Genomic DNA, 21,151 nt, shown 5'->3' on the forward strand with positions numbered 1-21,151 from the left:
CCTCCATTAAAAAAACTTATATATAGTTACCAGTTGAGCTTGAATTCAGCCCTGTAACCGATGGTCTAAGGTAGTGGTTGGCAAACTGCGGCTCGCGAGCCACATGTGGCTCTTTGGCCCCTTGAGTGTGGCTCTTCCACAAAATACCGACTTCTGCGCGTGGGCCACGAAGTTTCAATCGCACTGTACGTGCGTGCTCGCACGTGGTATTTTGTGGAAGAGCCATACTCAAGGGGCCAAAGAGCCGCATGTGGCTCGCCAGCTGCAGTTTGCCGACCACTGGTCTAAGGTGAAATTGTGAGCATCTGCATATACTAGCCTGGGAAAATCAGAAGGGAAAAAGCACCTGGATTCAGGAACCATTTCTGTTCAGTATATTTGGTGTAACATAGGCCAGGTGAGATACTAAACCAGTAGAGATGGCCATCCAGTAAAGCATGGGGGTATACAGAGGAATTGTTATTCGATCAATAGTCCAAGTAGTGAAAGAGCTCTGATTCCCTTGAAACCTGCTGTGGGAAGGGAATCGGAGGGAGCTTCAAGCGGTGGTAAAATCAGAGGTGCTCTTGGGTACTTATAGAAACCTTGGGGTAGGTGATAATAGAATTAAAAATAGTTACCAAAATCATGCTGAGTTTGAACGTTAGGAAGTCCTGACTAGCCTAAAGAGAGGTTGATACATTGCTCAATAGGCAGTTTCTTTAGATTACATTTGTGTTTTTTACTTTGTGTTTCTTGTCCTTGATCATCAGTTTTGAAAGATTTCTTTTTCTCTGACTGCTTGCTCAACTAGATCTCCATCAGTACCTGAGCTTAGTCAGTGTCCAGTACAAGGAAAGAGATGTACTAGTAGGAGTCCGGGAGTCTGGGTGGGCACCCAGGAAACCGTGCCCTAAGGCACAGCTACCATCTTTTGTTATGATTTTTACTGGTTTATAGGATTTGGGGATTTACCAGAGTCTGATGAATAGAATGAGTGAGAAACTTATTAATTATGAAGGAAGACAGCAAAGGACAGGAAAATAATAAGGCTAACAAATTATTGAGAAACATGATGAAACATCCATTCTATTTCACAGATTTAAATAAATATTGAGAAAGTTAGACTCTTTGGGTAATAAGAGCTAAGTAAGTTTTGGCCTTTGGGAAAAGTTTGTCCTTGAAAAGTCAGAACACTTCTCATCTTAATATTTAACAAGCACTTGATGCATTTGAATTTTTTTAATGGAAATACACTTTGATCTAGAATTCTAAAACTTTGAATACATCAGAATTATTTAAACTCTGGCAATGTAAAATAGATCAACTTGTTTTACCACCATTATACCTTGCTAATTAATATTTTCTAAGCAATCCAGTGTAAAGTTTTATATAGAATCTATATTCTGCCAAGTTTCCTGTCTGCATTTAGAACATTTTATTCTGTACATAAAAAATAATACTAAGAAGCATGGCTCTCATGAGATTTTATTTGAAAGTTCTTACTGCAAAAATAGGAAAGTTTGAATAACTTTAACTGGATCTAAACAAAAATTTTGCTGTATTTTATGGCTACGTATGTAAAAAAAGTATATTGCAGACTTTTACAAAGTAAAATAATAGTGAATGGTTAGTAACTCAATAATCGTATTGAAAATATAAATATTTTTTAAATATAAAATTTTATTTATGCTTTTAGATATTTTAAGTAATTTATATGTAATTGTCTTTTATATAACTATGCTGTATTATCATTCTTTTATAGGGAACAAATGGCGAAAGAAATGTCAGAAATCTTGAGTAGGTTAGTGCAGTACAATTTGGGGGAATACGTGCCACCTCAGAGTCATATTTTTAAATTACTCGTCAATATTTGTACCAGAACCTGTCATATGAATAATGCACTCTTTCCATGTATATTTTCTGTACAAAAAGTGTTCACTTCACTCTCACATAGAAAAAGATAAAAACCGGTGTTCCTGTCCGTCGGTGTTTCCCAGTGGTGAAACCACTGGCATTTTGGAACAGACTCTTCCTTGTTGGTAGTACTGCTGTGCCTATCACTGGCCCCACCAGCTCAGTCTCTTAGGGGACCCTTTCTGTCTTCCTGATGGAATGAGTATTTTGAAACTCCCTCTAGGGGTGGTGCTGGCCCTGGCTGGGAACCACTGTGCCTAGTTGAAGAGGGGAGTCCTGCTCCCAAGGATTTTTACCCCACAGTACACAGTTTAAAAACCACCGATGAGCCCTAGCCGGTTTGGCTCAGTGGATAGAGCATCGGCCTGTGGATTGAAGGGTCCCTCGTACTGAAGGGTCCTATACGGTTGCAGGCATGAGGTAACCAATAGATGTGTCTCTTACATTGATGTTTCTCTATCTGTGTCTCTCCCCCTCCCTTTCACTCTCTCTAAAAACCAATGGAAAAAATATCCTTGGGTGAGGATTAACAAAAATAAAAACCACTGATGTAAAAACTGAGCCACCAAAGGCTATAACTTCCCAGCAGGACCTGGTCCATTACCTTTATAAGTGGATACAAATCAATAACATTTTAACTGTTAATTTTGAGCTTACAAAATTAATTGAAGGTGTCTAATATATTTTTAAAAATCAAAAGTCAATTTCCCTACTACTTTATTGTTTATATGAATGTCTGATAATAAATTCTAAACAATAAATTACAGCTTTATTTTACTATTTTAATAACTCCAAAGGTGCATTTTAGTCGTGTATTTCTTAGGATGCTGAGTATGATTTTAAGTAGGTGTCTTTTTGTTTGAGGTAATATGAATTAAAAGTTAGTAATACCAAAATCATATTTTAAGCAACAATAATTTGAATTCAGTGTTATTATTTTTAAAAGTATTAAAACACACCTTGTGTATATTGACACCTCATGTATTTTCTGACCATCTATAAATGGTATAGTAAGTAAATTCAGTAATTCTTTCAAAAGAAAATAAAGCAACATTAAAAAACCCATAATAATTTCCAGCTGTTCTTTTAGAAAAGACTCTTAGAAGAACTAAGAAGAAAAGAGAAGTTTTTGTTGGCTTATTGAATGGTATTTTAGTGCTATAAAAAAGGGAAAAAAGAATACAGAATTTGAATAAATGTTAAAGCATAATTTATTGTTAAGGGTAATAGACCTTGCTGACACACAGCTGGCTCTTTCTGAGCAAAGCAATTTAGAAGAAAGAGCTACATGGGAAATTGCCAGTCGCACAGCTTATGAAAAATATGGATTCTTCAGTAAACCTAAAACAGATTTTAACCACAAAAAGCAGGAAGGACTAAATGGCCACACATTAGTTTTTATCCAGGCTTTTGTGTGTCGAACAATTTTTAAGTATGTAGGCTGAAGTATGTTGTGTTTTATTCTCTAAAATGAAAGCATAAATAGGCCTTGTAAAGAGGTACAAGTACCCTATTTCATTGGTAAGCTCACTATTGAAGAAATAATTTCCTTGATTTCAGGAAGAAGGATACATATTCTCCCACATCATTTTCCAGTCAGTCTCATTATCTCTGTCTTGACGGTCAGGATTGTTGTTATCTTTCAAAATGTAACATGATGAGAAAGTAGCTCCCTTTAGTGTTGTACCTTGATTGTTCCTCTTTGAGAGGACATTTTTGGAGAAGTGGAAGATAAAGGTGAAATTTCTTGTTTGGTATCTGAGAAGCAATATTTTAGTTCTTTAATATTTAGTTCTTTTAATATTTGTGTCATCTTCTTTTCACGTCTTGAAATAGGATGTGTTTAAATTCTTCCTTCATTACTTTGTGCTTAACACTTGGAGTGCGGGAAACGAGTTAAGTCGGCTCGCGTGAATTGCGCGTACTCCGCGGGAGCCGTCTTTAACTCGGTTCATATAGATTTGCGGTGGAGTGCGGGAAACGTGTAAACTTGGGCCGATTGTAACTGCGTATTACCAAATATTTGTTTGTAATCCACCCTTTTGGTGGATGGAACAAAACCAAAAGACAGAGCCATCTTATATTTTGGCGGGAAATTCACCCGCACTCCAAGTTAAAAGTCCACTTGCACTTATTCTGAGTGTCTCCTCTGTGGCTAGTGTAAGCTGCTGGAAAGTAATGTTCATTATTACAGAAAACAAGTTGTTCCTGTATTTTCTGAATAATTATTTAAAATTATGTACATAGCTTAAGCCTGGAGTAGCACTACTAGGAAAAAAATGTCCTGTTTTATTTTAAATTTATTATTTTAGTATTTTGTACATATTTTTAATTTTTAAAATGTGCTTCCTCTCTTTCTACTCAAATATTCCTGTTACTCTGGGCAATATATAACACTTGTGCCCTTTTAAATCTCCGTTATCAGCTTTATGACCTAAAACCCCTTCCTTTAATTTACATATTTATTACTCACTAAATATTTGGGTGTGGGTTTATCTGGTTATAGAACAGGGGTGGGGAACATCTGGCCTGCTGGCCCTTGAAGGCCCAAGATAACATTTGGTCTGGCCCTGCCAGAGCAACCGTAGGTGGGACTCAAAATTGAATAAATCAAGGAGCTTTTTTCATAGCAACAAAAATTTATATTAAGTGAATTATATTACGGGAATGAAGTTATAAATATCCAGATGGCCCGTGGCAGAAAAAAGGTTCCCCACCCCTGTTGTAGAACTTTTTTCTATGTGTTCTTTAACAGTGAAGTTAAAAGCTCACAGGAGTTTCCAGAACCCAGCAGCTTTTTGAGCCTTTCTTTAATGACTAATGTGGTGGGTTGCATTTTAGACATTTATCTGTGGACCCTGTAAACACCCAGATGCCTAGGGAGATCCTAAGCCGGTAGGTGTGATTGGGGCTTGGCCATCGGTAGCTTCCAATAGTCTACAGGTGATGGTACTGTGTGGCCTAATGGCTCACAAACCAACCCTTAATGTGCTTCTGATGTTGTTCATGTATGTTGAGGATTTCTTTTTTAATTTTGAGGAATACATATAAATGTATCTTTTAACTTTAGATAAACCTATGGTACTAGAATTTGGAATCAGAAGTCCTCCTAATATAGCTTTTAAGTGGCACGGTGGAAAATTTTAATTTACCTGGGCATTCTATAGTACACCATTCTTCATTTCATCCATCAAAGATACAAAATTTACATTTTTCTAGTAGTTATTTCCAGTTCTTAAATGTATGCTCACTTTCTTCCTTCTTTAGTTAACATTCATGTTTCTAGTTTAAATATGTAAAAATATGTAATAATTGCAGAGGTCCTGCTGTACAAGCCACCAAGGCAGCTGCTGGTACCAAGAAACATGATCTTAGTAAATGGAAATATGCAGAGCTACGTGATACCATCAATACTTCTTGCGGTAAGTGTATGGAAAGGATGAAAAATGGGAAGGCTCCCTACCTGACAGGTAATAAATATCCAGCTTCAGGTGCTATTTTTAAAATTTGCATATGAATTAGTATAAGCCATCCTCTTTGTTACTATTACCTTGAAATGAAGACCTAATTTGCTCACAAAGCTAAAAGGAAGACATACTTAAATTAGTTAAATTCATTTTGCTTATCTCTTGCCTAAATCAGAGAAGAAAAACATAGAGAAATTATGGTCTGGGCTATATTAATGACTGGCCCATCTCATATTATTTATATAATTAAATACTTACCAGAATCTTTTGGTCCATGAATGCAAAGGAAAAGATGGCAGTGCAGTCCTTTTATTTTTTTAAAATATATTTTTATTGATTTTAGAGAGAGGAAGGGAGAGGGAGCAAGAGATAGAAATATCAATGATGAGAATGAGTCATCAGTCGGCTGCCTCCTGTACGTCCCCATTGGGGATCAAGTCAGCAGCCCAGGCAATGTGCCCTGACTGGGAATCAAACCGTGGCCTCTGGTTCATAGGTTGATGTTCAGCCACTTAGCCACACTGGCCAGGCCAATCTTTCCTTTTTAACACTTTTTCTTCCAACAGAATAAAATACTATATCCAGAGGTTCGCACATGGTTGAGTTCTTGGTTAAATCATAGTGTTGAATTCATAGTACTGTAAATAGGAACTAAAGTGTCATCGTTGTACAGACTTCTCACTATGTTCTTTCCTACCTCACTGATTTTATCTGCATAATTACAAACAAAAACTGTGTTGCATATAAATCTAGCTTGCATTTGAATACAGTGACTTTTTATTCCTTTTCATTCTGTTGTAGTAGCCTGTGACCTTGGACAAGTGACTTAACCTCTGTAATTTAAGTTCTTCATCTATAAAAGACCTATTTAGTCCAAGGTGTTTGTTTTGTTCAGGATTCTTATGTTGAACAAATTATATAAAATAGTAATAATGTATAATAAAATTCTGTAAATATAAAAGATAATATTACCATAAAATATTCATCTTTATCAATAATTAGCTTTTAAATTTTTACTATTACTTTAAAATGAAAACTTTATATTATATACTGTCAGTATATATATGTTTATGCCACAGAATAATTATGCTAGACAACTAAATTAGGATGTTCTTTTCTCTCTTTCTCTTTCTATGTAATTGGTAGATATTGAGCTCCTGGCAGCTTGCAGAGAAGAATTTCATAGGAGACTAAAAGTGTATCATGCTTGGAAGTCCAAGAACAAGAAGAGAAATACTGAAACAGAGCAACGTGCTCCAAAGTCTGTTACTGATTATGGTAAAAACAAATCTGTACTTTGGAATGTACTATACATAAGACATTTGGGTGAAGTGTCCAATATAAATTTTTTCTTATATAGAACTGTGGTCCACTGAACCTAACACAACCACGATGGCTTATCGCTCATAGCATTATTTCTATTAAAAACATTTAAGTCTTATTTGTTAAGAAGTATTGAATTTACTTCTTAAGATACATTCTAGAGGTAAGAATAATCTTGTCTATATTGAAGAGGTTGTGCAATAACGTTGTAAATATGTATTTCCCCCCATATAAGTGAGAAATAGTACCTTGGTTTGTTCTAGAGTTTTGCCAAGACCAGGATTTGATATTTCTGACTGATTTCCAAAAAATGAATTTTGTTACTTTGTTATGCAAAAGGAAAGTTCTACTCTTGAAACTAGAAAATAGAGCAGGGTAGACATAACCTAGTGAAAGTATGCATTCGCTTCAACAGTAATTGAGAATACCTTTAATATTTGAGTAGTAATTTCACATATTAAATTTAATTTCATAAAAGCAATAATTGGAATTTCGTTAGTTAATTTGCTACCTTTAAACTGACACAATTTATTAGCCTAATTTTGGTTAAAGACACGCTGACAGCATATGTAATGCCTTTTTTATTTTGTAAAGGGGTACATTCCCAGTACTTGATAGTATAGTTTGGCAATGCATGACCCAACTTAGGGAATGAACTCTCAGTTATATTTTGCCTCCTACACCTTCCTAGCAAATAAAAGCAATGTTTAATTAAAGCAGCGGTTCTCAACCTGTGGGTCGAGACCCCTTTGGGGGTTGAATGACCCTTTCACAGGGGTCGCCTGAGACCATCGGAAAACACATATATAATTACATATTGTTTTTGTGATTAATCACTATGCTTTCATTATGTTCAATTTGTAACAATGAAATTGGGGGGTCACCACAACATGAGGAACTGTATTAAAGGGTCGCAACATTAGGAAGGTTGAGAACCACTGGATTAAAGTCATTGAAGGATTAAAGTCATGTTACTTTTAATGTTTCCAAGTTGTTGCAGAAATAGATAGAGGAAAATGTACTATTAAGAGAGATGTTAGTGCTGATGATGCTCAAGGGGTGCCATCAGTCAGAACATGACACTCTGGATGGGCAGTGAGAGGTCACCCGGAACTAGGAAACAGCAAGCGGAACACCCTCTCAACATTGACCTTCTCGTGACACCATTGCGTTCTCCAGGTTCAAACTTTGTCTCTGGGAAATTAGGAGGAGCGGGTGATTCCATTGCCTGTTCACTGTCTGCACCCATTTGCAACCACAGTTACATTTGTTTTATAAAAATCTCAATGGGTTATTCTTTTTAGCTCTAATTTTCTAATCACGATCTTTGGCTGATAGTCTTTGATTATGTTTTATTTGAAAATTTATTCATCTGAATGATTACACTTCTTTAAAAAAGAGGAATTAATGTTGCATTCACATTTTGAATGCATATACAAATGCTCCTTATATTTGCAAACCAAATTTTGATAGTTTCTTCACCCAACTTCACCCCAAAAGGAGCAAATAATCCATGGCTTACCTTGCTGGTGCTTATACTATTTTCATTCGTAATGTATATACACCATTTTGGAAGAACAAAAGAGTAGATTCAAAGTGCCATCCAGGTACAAATTTAGGAACTTTATGTGAACACATTCTATATGTAGCCTTCAAAGAATTTGATTATGGGCTCCTTTCAGGATGAAAGGTAACTTCTGCTCTGCAAAGCATTTTCTTATTTTTCTGTCTTGTTTTCTCATGTAAAACTCACACAGGAGCTACAGGTAAAAGGGAAGGTGAAGGACACTAAGACACGTAACAAGCTCAGTTGAGAAAATTCTATACTTAGGTGGTTTACTAACGGGGCAGCTGATCGGCCTTTAAGAACTGCTCTGTAATTCAATACTTGGAAGGATTTTAATTCATTAATGTGAGAAAATAAAATTATAACAGCTGTGATGAACAAAAATATAATGAGGTTATTGCCTGTAAGAATAACGCATGGACAAATCACGGTGATTTCTGGAGTTAGGAGTTCGGATCTTCAGGCTCTCATCACGTTTACTACAGACAGATTTTCAGAAATAACTTTGGTGCCGTGGAAAATCACCCAGTAAAAATTTATAATATTTAGTTGGTTAAAACAAAGACTTTGGAGAGTAGTTTTATTTCATAGCTCCTAAAATAAAAATGGCATGTGTTTAAGATTTAAACAATTTGAAGAAATTAAAACATCCTGGGTACATGTGAACATGGCAGGACGTTTTCTCTACTGCATATAACTTTTGGATGAATTTAGAACTTATCCTCTTTTTTCCCTACAAAAATGCTTGTAATGCCTTAAAGTTACTATAATGTCCATTATTAAGTGATTGTGTTGGATTTTTGTTTGACTATTACTGTGTCCCAAAATCACAAATGGAATGCAGTTTTTAAATTTCGGTCCTCTTTATATGTCCATCAGGCAGAATTTTCTAAAACATAATCAAAATAGTTAAAAAAATAAAAAAAGAAAGCAGTATCTATTTGTAGGTATTTGTCTATGGACAGGATGTTTACTTGTCAGTCACCACCTCAATTGATGGAAAGGCTTTACTATAAATTAGAAGAATGCTCACTTAACAGTTTTGGCACTTTTATCTTTTCTTCAACATAAAATATTTGTTCACAGATTTTGCACCATTTTTGAACAATTCACGTAAGTCAATGGGTGGTAACTCATGAGCTAACTGGAAGATGGGTTAAAAATACTGTATAAAGTACTAACTACTATTAAACATTGTTTTGCTACAATTTTTAAGTGGAACTATAGTACATTAATGTTGGTTTATCTGGACTAGATATATAATTTGAGATGATACTTTCATTTGGGTCACTCCAAAAAATAGTAACAAAATTTAAACTGTTGTTTTATAAAATTACTTCATTTTAAGAAATAACTAGAATTTTAAACTGTGAATATATGCAATCCTTATTGTAGCAAAACTCTATCTTACTAAGCAGCTGATCTTTTAGAATAAAGACTAACTTTAGGTGCCGGTTTCAAACACTGTGGTGGGATAAGCATGTCTGTTCAAAGAGTTTGGAGTTTTGTATGATAATACAAATGCAGATTTAAAAGGATACCACTTCATAGGAAGAAGAGATTATTCTGTTATGTTTGTAGATTCCTATGATGCACTATTTAAATATAATTTAAAAGATTTGAGTCATCTTACAGTAGGTTCTCGAATAACTTTGTTTTATTCACTGTCCTTCTGTCATTACATTGAAGAACTGCCATAGGAACTTACCTCTTGTTGATATCAATCAGCCTATGGTAAAGTTAGTTACATTATCTGTTATTTCACTTAAAGTCACTGAACCTATTGAAGACATTAAATGAGGACTTACAGTAATGCCATATTTATTTGCCAGCTGGTTAGGCTTGATTTTTGAAAGTGCTTTTAGTAATTTGGAGGGCTATATTTGAAACTTATTTCACGCTTTTGAAGATAACATTATTGGATGTTTAGAAGATGAATTTCCATCTTTTAACGTCTGTATCTTTGTACTTTCCCAGGTGGATATTGTCTCCCCAATACAATTTCAGTTCTCGCATTAGTAGAAAAAGCCATCAAAGAATTTATGTTCGGTTTCTTAATTTTATCAAGTATATTAAGTTATAGGAGACTGTTATTTTAAAGAAAAAAATAGGTTAGTTTAGTGGGTGGTGATCAGTATCATATTAAGTTTTCTATCAACTAGACATTGAATTCTAATTCACTGCTTAAGATGAAGGATTTTTTAAACCCTTTTAAAATATGTTAGTTTTGAGTTAATGTATTTTCTTCAAAGTAGGTAGTTTTTAAAACTTAAATGGAAGCACTGAACTGTAAGTAGTTTTGGTGGAACAGGAACAAAAGAATAAACAAGCTTCTCTCTGTTAACTGCTAAAGGTGATGCGGCTTTTTAAAGTCACTAACAAAACTGGGCCTCGGTCTCCTTCTTTCCCAGGCATTAGAGCGTTGCTAGCTGCTGCTTGCTTTCTCTGGTTTGCACAGAAATAAATTCAGTCGCTAGAAAGCTTTGGCTGTTGGTGTAAAAAGTAGAATAAGAGTATTTTCATCCTTTTGGTATTTGGAGATTCTTACAAAAGCCATATGGCTGTTCTTGACTTATACATATTATATAATTTCTCACTGACATACTTAGTTTTTCAGTGAGATTCTTAATTGAGCTGCAGTAAATGGTTGGTCCACTTTGAAAGTTGTAAGTATAAAGCATATTCAACAGACTTTACCCAAATTATGTTGCTGAAAATGTCAAGTCATTGCCCCAGAGAAATGTTTATATATGTAGATAAAATAAAAACCCAATTGTCTAGTAATGGAAATTGAGCAAGGGGGAAAAAGTTTATTAATAGGAGGGTAATGCCCAGCACTATCAGAAAAGCAAAGAGTTATTTTTCTATTGGCAAAGGGGACCAAATGTTATATACTTTTCACTTATTTTAGTGCATCTTACTCCAAGAGGAATCTGTTTTCAGAGTAAGTAAATATCTGAGGGAAAGTTCATGTTTACTATTACAGTTTTTTTTGGTCTTTGCTGTTGTCATGAAGTCATTTAAATAGTATTAGTGAAATATATGTATTATTTTGGCTATTTTAAATCTCAAGATTGGCTAAAGAGGAAACTTTTGTCTTCCATCTTTTTGAGGAACTTGTGATTAATTGACAAATATCATCTATAATTCTTCAGATTTGTATAATTACTGTTTGTTTTACCATAAATAGTCCTGTAAAAGTTACTCTTCTGCCTTCATTTGAACTCTTTGGAGGAAAAATATAAATCTAGTAAATAATACTAGTTTGCGTTCCTGCCATGTGAGTTTATTTTAGGTTACTGATTATTTTAGGTTATTATGGCTGCTGCTGTTGGGGTGTATGCAGGTGTGTGTGTGTGTGTGTGTGTGTGTGTGTGTGTGTGTGTATTTGCAATGTAAAGGAACTTCTTTAGGGAAAGAAAATTCTGAAGAAATTACACTGTGAATTGTATTCAATTATAGGCAGTTATTATTTACATTTTGTTTTAAATTTACTAATAGGAACCCCTCTTCTTCCTTTTAAAAAAATGTGTATTGCATTTTAGGATTCAAGGCTGTTTTGTTATCCCTTGGGCTGCTGGTTTAACTTTCCTTGTTCTGTGTAATAGCTCAGCAGAACCCAGCCACTCAGCTTCCTGCCAGGCAGCAGGAGATCGAAATGAACAGACAGCAACGCTTCTTCCGCATCCCATTCATCCGCCCTGCTGACCAGTACAAAGACCCGCAGAACAAGAAGAAAGGCTGGTGGTATGCCCATTTTGATGGACCTTGGATTGCCCGGCAAATGGAACTCCATCCTGACAAGCCACCCATCCTTCTTGTGGCTGGTGTGTATGACTCACAGGAAAAAAATTTATAAAGGAGGAAAGGATTATAAACTCTGAATGAAACAACCTAATATATAATGTAATAATTCACTAAAAGTTCAGGATTGAGGGATGGAATTTTGCAGTTAAATCATGTTTTCAGTTAGTTTGAGGTTTAATTTATTTATAATGTGAACTTGCTTGGATTATGTCCTTGTAGAGCAAATAGAAACTTGTCTAAGTCCTAAGAACCTTTCCTTGGTATTAATTATATCAGTTGATCTGTAGCAGTTTAAGGAAATGTAGCATTTTTATTAGCCCTCATAATTTGTTTGATCAGTTGTAGTGATGGTACATTTTGAAAGGGTCTTTGGTGGAGGACAAACTTTTTCTCTGGTGAGTTTATTAAGCAGATTTCAATCCTGGGGGAAGAAAATCAAGTTTTGAAAGTTCTCAAATCTATGAGAATTGATAGATATACTTCAGGAATAAGGGTTGTAGCAGTAGTTCTGAAAGAGACATGGTAATTCTCTGCTGTCTCATTTGTGCAGGTAAGGATGATATGGAGATGTGTGAGCTGAATCTTGAAGAGACAGGCCTGACTCGAAAGCGTGGTGCTGAGATCTTGCCAAGACAGTTTGAAGAAATCTGGGAACGCTGTGGAGGCATCCAGTACCTTCAGAATGCAATTGAGAGCAGACAGGCGAGGCCCACGTATGCCACGGCCATGCTGCAGAATCTGTTAAAGTAGATGTTACACTCCGAGCTGGCAGCAGGGAGCCCCTGCCGTGGTACTAGGTAGGGTGTGTGCCCCAGAGATTTAACCATTCCACGATCATGTTAGAATTACTTCTACAAAGTGAACAGCTTTTATTAATCATGGCTTTTTGTTAATTTAAGGTTAATTATGGTAGTGACTTTGGGACCTAAAAATTATTTTCCTATATCCAGCTGTAACTGTTAAACCTCTTGTTATTCTCATACTTGTTACACTTGGACAGATTCTGATATGTCTCATTCTGTGCGGACTACCTTAAGTCCATTATAATTGTTCTCTAGGAAAAGAAATTTGAAAAATAATTCAAAAGACTCGATTTCTAAGGATGGCACAGTACAATATAACTGGAATAATGAAACAGCTTAAATTTTCTTACAAAGATTAAGGCATTTAATATTTTGATTGGAAAAGCTTTCTACTTTCTTTACTCGCTTTTGCAGAAATTCATGGAAATTTCCATCAAAGGTGGAAATTTTTATCCCCCCCACCCTCTTTTGCAGTGTGGCTTAGTTTGAGTAAAGCCATTCACCTGAAGTTCTAGCATTCTAGAATGAGCCTTATGTGATTGATGTACTTGATGATAAAGAAGGTACTGTAGTGTTCTGCACGGATTTGTTTTTCTTTTCCATTATATTGTGTTGTTATAAGAATATTTTTCTTATATTCCATGGCAAATAAAGGAAATTCAGATCATGTAAGTGCTTAAAAGTTTTGGGATAATTTTTCTTTCATTTAGAAAAGGAAATAGGTTTTAGGTGGCACTGTGGCTTAACTCTACTGAACTCAAATATTCCTCCAACTTCATCTCATTTGTGATTTTTATATCAAAATCTTGTCCAAGTTGTTTCATATGATTTAGGCTAGTGTTCTGCTTCAAAACATCCTTGTTTTAAAAAAGTTCATAGTGTCTTTTGGCCTTTGAGATTTTGGTAATTGTAGAGCTGTTTTATAAGCTTTGTAATTCAAAAGCCCTTGAACTGGGTAATTGCTTGTTTCATGTAGCTGATAATTTAAGAAGTTTTCCCTGTGTGCTGTTAGTTTTGATCAAATGTCAGCAGTTTCTAGCCTAATATTTATGACTTTCATGTTAGGAATTTGGAGGCAAAAATACATCAAGGAATTATGTTGGCATAAACCTAAAGAGTCTTGTTTGTATTTTAGAATAAAATTAGAAAATAAAATGCTCTCTGCACTCTTTTTTTCTGATTTCAAATGACACTAACTTTTGAACTGAGTTTTCAGTGATTTTTTCCTCATAGAAAGTACTTCAGCTAGGAAAATATTTCCCAGCTGATTAGATTAGTTTTCAGACAGTTTTTAGAATTGCCTCTCTCTCCAGATCTTTGTACAGAAATATTTACTTATTACAATACTGTGCAAATGATTGTCTTCTGTTAAAGAAATTAAATGGCCCTGCCTATGCTACCGAGAATGTGAAAATGATTATCTTCTGAAGGATGTGTTACTCCATAGACTAACCCACCCTTGTGTCATTTGGTCCCTGCGATTGGTGACAGAAAGGCCTGGTTACTGACAATAAATGACCTGTTCCCTCTCTTCTCATCACTCGCCTTTAATTGATGTTTTTATTTGTATACGATAGTGAATGGTAAGCTTTGTTTCTTAACTAGGAACAAGTAAAGTCCTTGAAGAAAATTTAGTCACCAAATATATTTTTAAGGACTTGTCTTCAGAAACAGTTTATGTATCTCCCAGACTCATATAGCCACCAGATGGAAGACTAATCAACCGTACAATTATTATAATGAGAGGACTTAACATTTTGAAGAATTTGTAAGAAATACATCACAGCAAAGCACTGTTACAAGTCTTTTACTTTAATAGCTAGTGAAATTATAGTCTTAAGCCATTTTGTTGCTAATTATGTCACACAGCTGTCCTAGAACTTACCTAATTAAAGTAGTCTCCTGAGGTAGCTGTGGCTACCAGGAGAACTGCCCTAATTCAGACAGACTCACAGTAACCTACATACGGACATGCACATACTCACAGAAGCCCCTCTGCCGGGGGAATTTAGGGCCTCGCCAGCCTTTCAGGGAAAGAGCAGAAATTTGTGTTCTAAACGATGTTGATGCAACTGCTTTACCGTGTTCACAATCAGAGCCACAGGCGCTAGGTGGAAACTGTAGGGATTAAATGCCAATTCATATTTTAATCAGTCATTTTAATTGAGATGTAAAACTAGAAATTTAAGCCAGCACACTGTATTCACCCATTGTACGCCATAAGCGTCTGTAGACACAAGCGGCGGACCTTCCCCACACGCCACGTGCGACTATAAAAAAAAATGTTTTCCCTAAGTGGCAGCCCTGGCCAACTTTAAAATCATTTTTTCATGAGAATTTTCAGCTGAAAATATTCAAGAACACCTGAATTGTGAGTAATACATTTATTTTTATAATATTCATTGCAAATTGATTTTTTAAATTAAATTCAAAATATCGTGGCATGGTGTGAAGGGATGGTTTCTGTTTTGGACGCGTGGCAGTTAACTGGTTATGAACTAATCTTTTTTTAATGCTTATCTCACTCAATACCAGTTCCTTCCTTAGTGAATGCTCTGCAAAGGTAGATATGCATAAAATACTTAAAATGAGAACACAAAATATTTTCACATCAATTCAGTTATAATGTAATTCCTAATTCCACTACCACATTTGACATATGTCCCTAATACACATAAAAGAAAGAGTGAGTTTAGTTGTAAAGTTGAGTAGGTGGCACCTCCTCGAACAGTTATGTGAGAAAGAAAGACTGCATCTAGGAGCACAAGCCCACACATAAGACGTTCAACTGTGACTTGAATTCCGCTCTCTACAATGATGTCTCATAGATGACTCTTTCCAGTAGCATTGTGAACCCTTTTGTTCTGCCAGCAACCAAGAAGTTGCCACCTGAAGTGGAAAATAGGTGATATTTGCAGAAGCGTAGCTAGAGAATAGAAACTCCCAGGCAAGGATAATAATGAGGACTTATTGTTTATAGAGCCTCATTAATCGAATTAAAAAAGATATTTTCACTCACAGGTTATTAACTACGGTCCTCGAGGGATCCAAATGTGCAGATCTTTGGTTTTGTTACCTGAAGTACTTATATCAGTAGAACAAATATTTATTGAACGGATCAGTCAGTCAATTAATACAATGTTAGAGGTAGATCTTCCTTTTACAGAGGAGGTGACAGAGATCCCGAGAGGTCAAGTCATTTAGTTCAAGACTATGAGAGAGAGAGAGAGAGAGAGAGAGGGAGAGAAATGCCTTTGCTCCAATCAGGTGGAGAAAAAGGAATCAAAACGAGCAAACACTTTGCGTAGCCCCTTGAGGGTTTACAAAGGGCTGCCCCCCTGTCCCTCCGCATCTTCAGAGGTGACAGGTTTTCTCTTTCACAACCAGCAGTAAGAAGTATTGATGGTTTTTATTCATCACAGAAGATAAACAAGGGAGAAGAGGGCAGAGGATATCTACAAAGGAGAATAAGGACAAGTTGGGGACAGCAGTTGTAACAAAAATGAAAGAGAAGAGCAGTGGTGGTGGAGAAAGAAAAGGGTGTGCCTCTGAAGACTACACCCCCGGGTTGAAAAACACTGATACATTTTGGGTGACAAAGCACTTCTAGATCTTTGCTGAACTTCAGTATGTAAGAGCAGAAGCTATGGTTATTAAACTTGGACCAGAATAGAGCTGGTATATATGTCCTTAGCATGTAGAAGTGGCACCGCCACCCTGGAGAAGGCCAGCGACGAGCAGACATTCTGTGGGTAAGCCTCCAGGAGGAGTCAAATGGAGATACCCTCACAGGTAGAGCCTACCTGTGCCGGGACCAGATCTATGAATATAAGTTCAGTTCAAATTAGTGTATTCTTCCTTCCCATCACTGATCTAATGTGTGAAGTAAGTTGTCTTACTTTCAGTTGTCATCCTTTTCAAGAAGTTTTTTTCCAAAAGATAATCGAAAAAACACACATCAAAAAGAACCTTTAATCCTAATTAGTACCTATGCAGAATGTCACTTTCAAACCTCAAATAGGTTTACTAATTGGCCATTTTCTTTTCACTTTTGAAAATTCATCTCATTGTAACTGATACCTAATTTTTCCTCATTTCCTTAAAAATGTATGTCTGATACTTTCCTAAAATACTGATGTACTGGAAATAAAAACAATAAACGCTTTCTATGTAGAACTTCCTCCTGCATCTTGTACTTTTAATACAGTTCCAGGTGCAATCAGTTTTTAAAAGTTGTCAATGTTGCACTTGTTGCCCCCTGTCTCAGATGGAATAATATGAGAATCTGGGATTCTGAAGCTTCATCCAGTCACGAGAGCTGGAACCCCTGTGCTGGGTGCTGTAGGAAGAGGCAAGGAACTCAGGTAATCGAAGCTTCCTGGAGCTTTGGCCCAAACTCCTAGGGGTTTTCCATCCAGGGAACAAGCAGGTATGTGAGCCCCAACTTCTCGGTTGCCTAGGTGAGAGAACATTCCCCAGGCCCTTACCAATCTGTGAGGTGACACAGGATGTAAAAACTGGGGCCCCAAAGAAGAGTCCTTCCAATACACCTGGTCTACGTAGGCTACTTCATTCCTCTCATCTGGGACCTACCATGACCCAGGTGGTCTTCTCAATGTGCAGGGACTCAGCTGTCTAGCCTCCACAGCCCTTCCCTGGCTGGTTTGAAAAGACCAGTCTAAAGAGTGGGTGATCCTAAGAGTGAGAGGCATTTGGCTCAAAGACAATGGAGGGTTTACTTATTTCTCTTTCCCCATCAAAAACCACCTTCTCTGCAGTAGTTAGAACACAACTGAGATGTAGGCAGTGAAGGGCACATAATGGGATATGAGGGTATTAGGTTTTCATTTTCTCTTGAGTTTTTTTCATGAACATTCGGTTCACCTATCATTTCTAACCAGCATGTTTTCCTCTGGGAAGTTCCAGGGACGTGGAAGTGAGCGAGTACATCTCCTGCCACCATTCTTTGCTTTGTGGCACTTTATTGCCACATCACAGTTTGAAGTCCTTGTCAGATATCATAGCTCCTCATTTTTGGGGAGGATTGGGGTGGGAATAGGGATGAAATGTATACATTTGTGAGATCAACATGAGGGAATGTTAAGGATTTGTAACCAGGAGCGCATATCACTTCCCCAAAGATTGTCTCTATTGGTGAGAAATATTTGGTTTTGTTTTTATTTTTGAAGCTTACTGCTACAATGTTGCTTTGCTGTCAATGTTTAATATTTTGCTCTCTTTTAGCCGCATTAAAATCATGCTTGACATCATTCATTATCATCCATAACGCAAACCCAGGGACTAGCTACTAAAACACAGACACATTTTATTATAAATCGATGAATGAATATATGGTGCTCCTATTTTATTGAAATTAAGGTTTTGCAGCAAATATACTTGATAGTAGAACATTTGAAAGAGATACAGAGGAATTCATGTTTCATTAAGCAGCACATTAAAAACTGGCTCAACTGGATCACCTTGATCCAGCCTACCTAAGCATACACCAGAGTTAGCGTAATGGAGTTAATAGATTATAGGAAGACGTAGTTCATCTGTGGTGGAAACAGGAATTGGTTATGTCACAAAATACAACCTTACTTTCCTCCAGTATAGTGTGTTCCTTTAAAATAGCTTTATACAGTAACAGGAAAAGATTTTCTATGGTGTGTATATCTGAACTCCTGTTATGTTTTCTTTTAAAGAAATCAATCAAATTATTGGCAACAAAACAACCTACCATGTAAGCAGTAATCCTATATAATAAAGATGTAATATGCCAATGGTCTTTACGCTGTGAAGTGTAACAACCGACCCAGAGGACCTGATCACCGATCAGCAGGAGGGTGGGGCAGCGAGCTACAAGCAGGCTGCGGAGAGCTACAGGAGAGGGGAGGGCAGGAAGCTATGGGGGTGGGGGGGCTACAGGAGAGCGGGGCAGCAGGCAGAGAGCTACTGGAGGGCGGCATCGAGCTATTGGCGAGCTATTGGCGTACGGATCCATGCACAGTGCTAGTAGTTTCTCATAAAATTAATGTGCCTAAGAACTGAAGGTGTGTGTGTGTGTGTGTGTGTGTGTGTGTGAGAGACAAATATTGAAGTGTGGAGCATATATACCCTCACCAGTGTTTACCTACTATATATGTCCATGCATGTAGAGATCTGCATCTCCTTGCATAAGTAGTCAACTTTTATGTACATTCTAACATCTGAAGAGCTTTGCTTCTGATATATTGTTCACCTTCCACCCCAAAAACAATAGGTTGCACTTGTAAATGATCTAGAGCAAGATTTTCAGGGCAGCTGGAAGCAAACCTGGTTTACTATTTCCTTCGCTTTCACCCAGGAATAGCCAAAACGTTTCACTGGTTGTGTTTTGGATTTTGATAAATAAGCATCCCTTCCTTCAGAAGGTACCAGTCATCAGTGCGCAGTCTTCTCTATTTGAAATGTGGTGTGTGCTGGATCTCAGTGTTGTCTCTAGGCCTGGCTTCTGACAACCAGTGAATATGCCTGCCTACGTTTTCAGAATTTTGACATAGTGCATTTAATTTTCCTTGAGAAAGCAAGCCATGTCTCTTGAGATAGATTAAATGATAACATGTACATTTTCAGTTTTTAATTTCCTTCCCAATCTTGATGGTTAAATTCTTCATATCCTACCGTCAGTGATTCAGGATTTCTTTTCCTGGTTACCTGGAAGAAAAATAATTTTAAGAGCTTAAGAAATGCCATCGAAGAGCAAATGAATGACTCATTTAAAAATTGCCTCTGCTGATGGATGAGAATATGCTTGCCATTTAGGCTATCCTTTTTGAAAGGTTGAAGATGCTTCCAAAATATTTCTAACTTTTTAACCTGCTATAAATAGATTCCGTCTCTTCTTAAACCAATTCACATTCTCGGGCTGAACTTTCTTTTGAAGCAGGGGTAGCACATAGTTTGTGAATGAAAGTCACCAGGTTCCCTTCCAACCATAGCAGACTTTGTTATTCCACGTTGCTGCTTCATTTGAATTGTGGTTCTTAATTCTACCTGGCACTTCAGGATTTGGTTGGTGTTTGCTTCATCCTGGCCATTTTAATATTAGATCCTGTGTCCCATTGTCATTTTATGGCTCGAGTCTGCACTTTATCTGGCTTTCCAACTTTCTTTGTTTCAGGAAGTCAAAATGGCCCACATTATTTCCAGTGTGTACTCGGACACATGCTACTATGATTAGCATTTGATATGACTGTATATTGTATATTGATTGTATATTGACCATAATAATTTGTTTTAAGTGTAAGCTTTGATGCGGCTCCATCTAACACTATGGATCTCAGGGAGGGTGGACACTGGTTGATGATCATTCATTTTTACCATCAGAGACTAGGTATAATTTTTGAAACTAGGTGATTTCAGGCTAAACATTTTCCAAGGTATTTTCCCCAAAGTCATTTTGAAAAAGCTCAATGTAGGCTATATTTAACCTGGTTATAGATAAATTATTTCCCTTTGTCAGATACATTTTTTTTTTAGTAAAGTAAGTTGATGAATGATGAGTAATTTACAAGAGGTAACTAGGACACTGGAAGGAACATTTATCTGAGGATGAACTTTTAGGAATTTTTGAAGTTGCTCATTCACAAATCACTTTTTCTACATATTTATTTTTCTACATATTTTGCTTTGGCTGATTATTTGAAATCAAAAGAAGATATTTTATAAGTACGTGCATAAAATAATTCAGTTCCAGGAATGTAAATTATCATTATGAAAATTTCAACCATGTTAAAATGCATTGATAAATCACGTGTATATTTTTATAAGAAAGGTTAAAAATATTATAAAATACTCGGATTATTTCTGTTATTTTATAGTTTTGCCTACACATTTTAGTTAATGCCAATCTTCTGTCTCTACCCTTCCTGCACCAGGAAATGCCTTTCTCCCCCAGCCCCCCCTTGAAAATGCTAAATCAAAAACCCTGGCAAGGAAAAGAAAAGTGCTTTTAATTAATTCTATTTAAAATAAGAGGCTCAGAAATATTTTAAATGTCCTTCAAATTTCAGTAATTAAAATCAACATTTTAAAGTATGTTTAACACTAGTTCCGTGTGCTTGATTTTTAGAGTGACCTGATGACCTACAAAAGAAAGCAAAACACGATATTCTATTTCCCAGGCGTATTGGCATTAACAGCAACTACGACTTCCTACTCTTTGGTTTGAAAATGATGAGTGAAAACGGGCAGCACATTTTGCCAGTGCCTTTGTTAGACTTGGAGGAAGCGTGCTTTCTGCACCT

General features: G+C 36.4%; 2 protein-coding genes across 10 annotated transcripts in view; one reads left to right on the top strand and one right to left on the bottom strand.

The window, feature by feature from the left end:
* MYO6 (myosin VI) overlaps positions 1-14,400 on the top strand; it is a 139,586-nt gene extending 125,186 nt beyond the window's left edge. For 4 of the 9 annotated variants that reach the window (XM_023754304.1, XM_023754299.1, XM_023754301.1 and 1 more), the window contains 6 exons: positions 1,745-1,783; positions 5,215-5,318; positions 6,510-6,641; positions 9,340-9,366; positions 11,862-12,080; positions 12,611-14,400. In XM_023754304.1, the coding sequence (XP_023610072.1) occupies positions 1,745-1,783; positions 5,215-5,318; positions 6,510-6,641; positions 9,340-9,366; positions 11,862-12,080; positions 12,611-12,810 (721 nt within the window). In that variant the 3' untranslated portion in view covers positions 12,811-14,400. The remainder of the gene's footprint in view (positions 1-1,744; positions 1,784-5,214; positions 5,319-6,509; positions 6,642-9,339; positions 9,367-11,861; positions 12,081-12,610) is intronic. The other 5 variants (XM_014456386.2, XM_023754302.1, XM_023754300.1 and 2 more) reach the window with 5 other exon arrangements.
* A 5,081-nt stretch (positions 14,401-19,481) lies between these two features.
* The window catches only part of IMPG1 (interphotoreceptor matrix proteoglycan 1), a 116,008-nt gene continuing 114,338 nt past the window's right edge, over positions 19,482-21,151 (bottom strand). The window contains 2 exon segments of the mRNA XM_023754312.1: positions 19,482-19,559; positions 20,951-20,990. Coding sequence (XP_023610080.1) covers positions 19,482-19,559; positions 20,951-20,990 — 118 coding nt within the window.

The sequence above is a fragment of the Myotis lucifugus genome, unplaced genomic scaffold (assembly GCF_000147115.1).
Source record: "Myotis lucifugus unplaced genomic scaffold, Myoluc2.0 scaffold_59, whole genome shotgun sequence".
Classification (NCBI taxonomy): Eukaryota; Metazoa; Chordata; class Mammalia; order Chiroptera; family Vespertilionidae; genus Myotis; species Myotis lucifugus.